At 38.2% G+C, this 7,658-nt stretch overlaps 1 protein-coding gene across 1 annotated transcript in view; it reads left to right on the plus strand.

The window, feature by feature from the left end:
* Positions 1-6,586, plus strand: part of tgfb1a (transforming growth factor, beta 1a) — a 21,078-nt gene extending 14,492 nt beyond the window's left edge. Inside the window, exons 4-6 of the mRNA XM_007552394.2 lie at positions 4,516-4,666; positions 5,535-5,645; positions 5,720-6,586. Of these exons, the coding sequence (XP_007552456.1) occupies positions 4,516-4,666; positions 5,535-5,645; positions 5,720-5,767 (310 nt within the window). The 3' untranslated portion in view covers positions 5,768-6,586. The remainder of the gene's footprint in view (positions 1-4,515; positions 4,667-5,534; positions 5,646-5,719) is intronic.
* The last annotated feature ends 1,072 nt before the right edge of the window (positions 6,587-7,658 follow it).

Consider the following 7,658-nt stretch of genomic DNA (forward strand, 5'->3'; position numbering starts at 1 on the left):
AAAAAAAAGGCAAAAAAAAAAAAAGAGCACATTTTTTTGGTCTACTTTCTAATGCAAATATCTTAAAATAACAAAACTAACGTACAAGTAATTTTTCAGCAAGATAAATGTTTTGTTATACGTGAAATTATGATTAATTTTCTTAACATTTGTTGGGCTGGGAAGTGTGGGAAGCAGAGGTGCAAAAAGTGGGTGTGCAGTGTATGCAACGCATAGGGGCGCTGCACCAGAGGGGGCGTCAAAACCCCGTCTGGAGGCGGCGGCGCCCCGATGATGCCTTCGCATACACCTCACCGCGCCCTTACCCTCCTTCACCTCGCGCACATGTAAATATAAATGTAGCGAGTTTTACCTTTTCACATGTCTTCGTCTGGGGGGGAGGGGGCGTTAACATACGGTCGCTCATACGGATATAGAGCGACCGTATGTTTTCTACGCTCCTTCACCCTTATGTACCTTCCTTTGGGGGTTGGGAGGGCCATTTATGTTTTCGCATCCACCTGAATAATATGTAGTTGCGCCCCTGGTGGGAAGCAGCAGCATGTCAAACATGTCATTGATAAGATGGCGTCACTCTTGTGATGCAACGTGTCTCCATTGCAGTTTTGCAATGATACAACCGAAAAACCATGCTAGCGCAAAAACATTTTTTAGCTGACATTGTTGTTTTTCCCTGAAGCAAATTTATTTACGTAATTCCAATTTGGGCAATTTTATGGATAATGGAAACGAAGCTAGAGAATAAACACAAATTTTCCCCCTACAACTAAACATTAAGAGCCCTGGGGCTCCACAAGGTCGTGTGTTCAGCCCACTGCTGTTTACGTTGATGCCTCCACTCAGGACGTGAAACATGGATGAACGAGGAGGAAGTCGGGCAGCTGTAGGGTTCCTACATGGGAACAAAGTGAGGACGCTCTTCTCTCAGTGACTCCACTGGTATCGTGACACAAACCCGTCAGAGAAGTTCTGAGGAAACTGAAACAAGCGTCACTTCCAACTTCCCCACGGCTTTCCACAGAGTCTCGTAGTGACGAGCTGGATTTTACCGGGTTACTCCAGCTTTGAAATGTGAGGCGACCACTGCACTGCAAAAACACAAAACCTTAACAAGCAACTTTGGTCCAGTTTCTGTTGCAGATATCCCAGTACAAATAAGACAAAACTGACTCACACGTAACTTTTCAACAAGTCATTGGAGCTTAAGTCAATAATTTTATAACATTTTGTAAGTAAAATAATCTGCCAGTAGAACTAGTATTTTTACATGATATTAAGGAATTAACTTGGCTCCAATAGTGCGCTAAAAAGTTCCTTATTAGTTTTGTCTTATTTTATGTGCTCTAGGTTTTGTGTTTTTACAGTGCATATTTTGATTTCTCCGTGATTAGAAATAAACTTCAGATAGAAGAAAAATTACCTTAAAATCTCTGTAAATAAGTAAAAATATAAATAACTACAATGGATGCACAACATTGGAATCGGCCATGTTAGTCTTTATTATATTTATATAAATAGATACATTTTTAATTTATTCACCAAGTAATGCATACTGATCAACAAAAGAGATAACAGGCAATAAATAAGACAAATAAAACAACATATTCAGGATAAACACACGACCAAATGTTTATGTGGGTTAGAATATGTTTTTCCTTTATCAGTTATTTCCTGATTATTAATATTTCAGCCGATTTTGATGTCCGATACTAACTCTGCTGTTTTGGCCAATATTTGATTTTTTTATTTAATTACTCAACTAATCGTCAGAATAACTGATCCACTTTATTTTATTGTGTAAAATAATAAACTGTTTTTTGTCTCATTTATATTCTCCAGCTCATTAAACCAATTATGTCAAGCAAAAAAACACGCTGGGTAAATCCAAGTAAAGGTTTTTAAATGATGATTGGTTTTATTCGGGCATGTTAAAGCTGCGTGAGAAAAAGTTATTGCCCTCCAAGCCTTGTAAGAGCTTGTGCCATCCTCAGACGCAAAACATCGGCTATTAAATGTTTGTGACGCCTGGCGGTGAGCAGCTTACCGCCCTGCAGAGACGTTTCAGCCCAGGCTGCTGCAAAACGCCTTTAACTCAACCAGGGCGGCTTCCTGGGAGTCGGACGTCGACCCAGTTCGAGTTTAAGGTCACAAACGCAACAGTGTAGCCAAAAATTATCCAAGAAATTACTCTAGTGAGAGTAAAAAAGTGTTTGGTAAAAAGTTTAACCAAGGACTGAGTGACTGATCAAATCATCAATCATTTAATATTAAAAAATTACATCATCAGACAGATCAAAATACAAAAAGTCAAAAGGGGATTTTGGTATTTTAAGGACCAAAATGACAATAATTCATTTAAACAGCAAAAAATAACAAAATCAGGCAACAGAAAATGTCTCCAAATCAGTTTCTTTGAATGAAAAAATTTAGAAACTTTAACAGAAACTGCAGGTGTGTTTCTGTGTCTGGTGGATTTCTGGTTAAAACACATTTGTTTTTCATTCAGTGAGGAGAAAATCCAGAGATTTTACTGAAGTGAGAGCAGAAATACTTCAAAATAAAAGTAAAAATACTCCTAAAGGTACATTTTTCCAAAAAGATGCTAAAGTACATGTAACTAGTTACTAACTCTGTTTTCCTCATTCGGCATCAAGTAACTGATGCCAAATTTATTAGAGTAGTAAAAGAATAAATAGTTTTATACACTTAAGAAACATTTAAAACAGATTTTAAAAAAGAGAACAGCAGTAAAACATATTGAAATGTTGAAAGGTACCAACTTGTTCTTACAGCCACTACAGCATCGTTTAACACAGTACTATTCATGTTACTCTGGTTCCATTTTCATCCATAACTCATATTTACATTTCACACCTTTCCAGTTTTACCTCAGCAGTCGCATTAGTTTGGTTTTTTCTCTGCCCTGTGTATCGTTTTTATTCCTGAATGAACACAGACCTTTTACTGCTCCATAATGTGGCACCAGGCCGGCGTTGCTTGGTTCCACTTTATGGAGCCATAAAAGAGCCGGCGGTGGAGTCCTGCAGCCTGCAGCGCCTCAAGGCTCACCGCCGCTCCAGGTTTCCTCCATCTGCGGCTCTCGCTGCGGTTCGCCGGAGTCCAAACCCTTAGAAACGACTTCACACGCCGGCCCAGGCTGATGGCAACGTGGCTCCTCGTCTGTCCTTCAGTTGCTTTAGATCAGAGACGATAAGTTGCTGTTTGAGGTATTTGTAGCTGTTTAAGGGATTCGTTTTGGTTCTCACAGTAATGAGAGTTGGCACTGAACTCTTTCTGCAACATAATCACAGCTAATTAAGACAGATTTATATGATGGAGTATTAGGGCCAAAAAAATAAAAACAATTAGATTACGAGAGTAAAGTCATATTATGACTTTACTCTCGTGGACAGACAGAGGGCTTTTTGGGGGGGTTTTTGGATTGCGAACTCTTGATTTTCAGAAACGGTAGAATTCATCTTTTACTGAGACATATGTCTCAGTAACTTCATTACTGAAGTTCATTCTATTTTATTTTGACTTCTTATAGTATTTTGATTTTATTCTTGTAATATTCAGACTTTCTTCTCGCAATATTCCGACTTTCTTCTCGCAATATTCCGACTTTATTCTCGTAATATTCCGACATTATCCTCGTAATATTCCGACATTATCTTCGTAATATTCCGACATTATCCTCGTAATATTCCGACATTATCCTCGTAATATTCCGACTTTCTTCACGCAATACTCCCACTTTCTCCTCGTAATATTCCAACTTTATTCTTGTGATTTTATGACTTTGGTGTCTTTATAGTCTGTTCTTGTAGTATTTTTTTCAGTGTGGTCCTAATACTCCGTGGTAAATTTAGTAACGGCGACAGTCATATTTTCTATATTTACTCAGAGGCTCATGTTGGTGTAAATATAGAAAAATGCAAACATGCATCAAAGCTGCAGGCAAATCAGCATCAGCGGCTCATTTTCCCATTTCCTCGGTTTTGTAGAGTTAACTCTTGAATGGTCCAATGAGCGCCATCAGAGTGTAATGAAGCATAAAAAGAGTGTCAGTCAGAGGCTTCTTCAAATTTACTGTAACACAGACTGCTACAGGAGGCTCACAAACATCAGCATCTCCGACAAGTTACAACATTTCATTCTCTTTAGCAGAGTATTTTTAAATTAAATCTGCTAGTAGGAAAAAACAGTTTAACTGCACCACTGTATATATTTTGTTATCTGGTTCACATTTACTGCCGGGCAATAAATCAACTGTAAATGCCAGAGCAGGAGAGTTTATTATCTTATAAACTCTGTTTCTGTTTCACTACAAAATAATTTATGCAAAAAAGCAGAAACTGAAACCCACTCAACTTACAACCCAGCTCGACTAATTTCAATGTCATTTGTTAAAGATTAAGCTTTGAATTTGCATTAAGTAAATTATTTCTGCAGTGAAGGTTTTTTTATCTGAATGTGTAATTTAAAAGCATGTGAATGTGTCTGTGGATGCAGGCAAACGGAGAACTGCTGCGTCAGGAGTTTGTACATCGACTTCAGGAAAGATCTGGGCTGGAAATGGATACACAAGCCCACAGGCTACCTGGCCAACTACTGCATGGGGTCATGCACGTACATCTGGAACGCCGAAAACAAATATTCCCAGGTAGGAACTAAATATGAAAATCACAAGAACAATCATTTTTAGGCTTATAAGCAGGCTTTACATCACGAAGAGCCAATGTTGGGTTTATAAGCTGCTCTAAGTAAATCAGATAAACAGCAGAGGCTCATCTGGCCTGTTCTTGTTCATTCATTCACATTTAATTCATTTTTTCAATAAAACTTTACAGATTAGCTTTGCAAAGAAGCCTTAAAAAGTGACTGAGTTAGTGCTTTAGCAGCCTAAAAAAATCGTACAAACCAATTGTTTAATTCCCAAATTTGGTAAACTTGTTTGATTACTTGTTGAAATGTTTTAGTTTTATCAAAGGATAAATTGGCTACAATTTTATTAATTTTGGGTGATCAGCAATTAGTGAAAATCAGGATCGGCGGGTCAGACTTTTTAAAGATCGGTGATCGGACAGGAAGCTGCGGCCGGCAGGGTGAGGCGGACGGACACATCTTCATCTTTAGAGCTAAATATTTTACAGATAAATATTTAACAGATTGATTAACAATGATTCTGCTTTCTTCTTGGCTTTGGAGCAACTAGAACCATAGATATCAACCCACTTTTACTCAAACAAGAAAATAAGTTAGAAACTGTCAGTCCTTCTTGTAACACAATCGTGCAAAACCTACAATCATTAAACGTTGTTCCTGTTTATTATTGAGCAGATTAACTTAAAAAAAAGAATCCAAAGAGTTTTTTTTATTATTTTTGTGGCCCTGAAGTTCTTTAATTTGGCCCTGATGGCAAACAGTTTGGATTAACAGGAGCTGCTGATCTGTTCATGTTTTTGTGTTCAGCAGGTTCATTTAAACTTTTTTGTGGGATTCCTGAGATTGTGTTTCTGTTTGTTTTGCAGATTTTGGCCCTGTACAAACATCACAACCCCGGCGCGTCCGCCCAGCCGTGCTGCGTTCCCCAGACGCTGGAGCCGCTGCCCATCCTCTACTACGTGGGAAGGCAACACAAGGTATCAATACGGCGGGTATTTTTAGATGTTTACGGAAAGTTACGAGGTGATTTACGGTTTATTTCTGCCTACAGGTGGAGCAGCTGTCCAACATGATTGTTAAGTCCTGCAAGTGCAGCTAAAAATACGCGGTGGCACAACGCTCTGCGTCTTCTGGAAACAAACAACAATGGAGAATGTTGTTTCGATGCCCCAGAAAGGACAATGTGATCGTTTGAAGTGGATCTCCAGCGCTTTTTTTAAAGACTTTCTATTAAAATAATCAATATTTTTTCTGTATTTCTATTCAGAAATAAACAACAAAAAAAGATTTCCCCTACTAGCATAATTTAATTTATTTGTTGTAGAACTGTCTCAGCTGGAGATGAAAAATGACTTCTTACTCAAAGTTTGAACAGGAAAAACAAGAAAAGCACAGAAGGACCAAAAATAACCCTGATGGAAGAAGTTCTGTTTTCACAGATGGGACATTTCCATTTGTCACAGCAGCTTCCAGAGGTAACGGCAAAACGTGCCAAAGCCCAGGTGGAAAGCAGAGGTTGTTTGGGAATTTCCTGGAAGATAATACTGCTGCCAGTGCTTTCCATAAAAGAGAAGAAAAACCCAAAGGGATTGTCCATCCTGGGAAAACTCCCTGTGCCTGAAAGGCCGGGCCAGTCGGACAGCATTTCAGAGGAGCTGTCCATCTGTTACGTCATGATATTTGTTTTTTCAACATGTACAGCGTTCCCACCACCTCCCTGCGTTGTCAGGAAGTTTCTGCCAATAGCTTCCTGGTCCGTGAAGGTGACGGGTGTGAGAGCGATGACACCGTGTGGCGCAGCGTTTAAGACTTACAGTCTGCATGTTCGCTTTAGATGAAGAGGCTCAGGTTAGAGAAGCCATGCAGGCTTGTTTTGTTCATTCAGTCGTCAAGGTAAATTATTGCCTTTTTGTAGTTTGGAAGTTTTCATGTTCTTCTGAAATGTAAGTGTTTTTAAAGAGTTTATTCTCTGTTTTGCTTTGATTTAGCGATAAAAACATATTTTTCACTTTTCTGTGTTTTTACATATGAAAAACTGTTTGCAAATAGTAATTGAAAAAACAAATAAACTTTTTAAATTATGGCATTGACTGTATGAGGATTTTGTAAAAACTTCATCATATTCCAGTGATACGTAAACATGTGCATATCACATGTTCCTCAGAAATCTGAGGAAATGAAAAAAGGAATCCGGAGAAGAAAAATCTGAATTCTGGGAAAATACGTGGAAATCGGGGAGAAAAATGATCAGAATCCTAAGAAGAAAAATCTGAATCTTGAGAGGGGGAAAAAAAGATTTCTGGGGGGAAAAAGTCAGAATGATAAGGAAAAACATCAGAATATTAAAGAAAAAACAAAATTCTGAAAAAAAAAAAAAAAAATCAAAATTGTTAGAAAAAGTCAGAATTCTGGGGGGAAAAATCTGAATAATGAGAACCCCCCACCTCCCCCCAAAAAAACAAAAAAACAACAAAAAACTGAATTCTCAGGGAAAAAATTCAGAAACACGACTAAAGAAAAGAATCAGAATTCTGAGAGGGAAAAAAATCCAAAATTGAGAAAAAAGTCATTCTTTTCAGTGGCCCTACAATGAAAAAAAAAGGATTGCTGCTGTCAACAATTAGAAATGCAGTTCAGTGTTGCACTGGAACTTTTAATCTGGTTAGTTTGCAATAATGTTTCCAATAAACCTTAATAAAAACAAAGTGAACTCTATAATGCTTCTTTAAGAACAATTTTATTAGCTCTTACTGTCCTTAAAATGCCCTCTTGATGTTTCTTGGGAATACAAAACCAGTTCGCTGACACTGAATCTAATGTCTTCCATTGGAAAATCCGATTCTGACTTCTTTTCAGGAAAATTCAGCATTGCTTTGGAAACGTTGGATTTACTTAGGAAGAGCGAATGCTGTTGGACAGAAGCGAACTGAGAAAAACAAAACGTGCAGCTCAGTTCCTGGCACTGCCTCTCCCTGAAGGGATTCATGCCA

This window comes from Poecilia formosa, unplaced genomic scaffold, assembly GCF_000485575.1.
Source record: "Poecilia formosa unplaced genomic scaffold, Poecilia_formosa-5.1.2 Scaffold48, whole genome shotgun sequence".
In the NCBI taxonomy this organism is placed as follows: Eukaryota; Metazoa; Chordata; class Actinopteri; order Cyprinodontiformes; family Poeciliidae; genus Poecilia; species Poecilia formosa.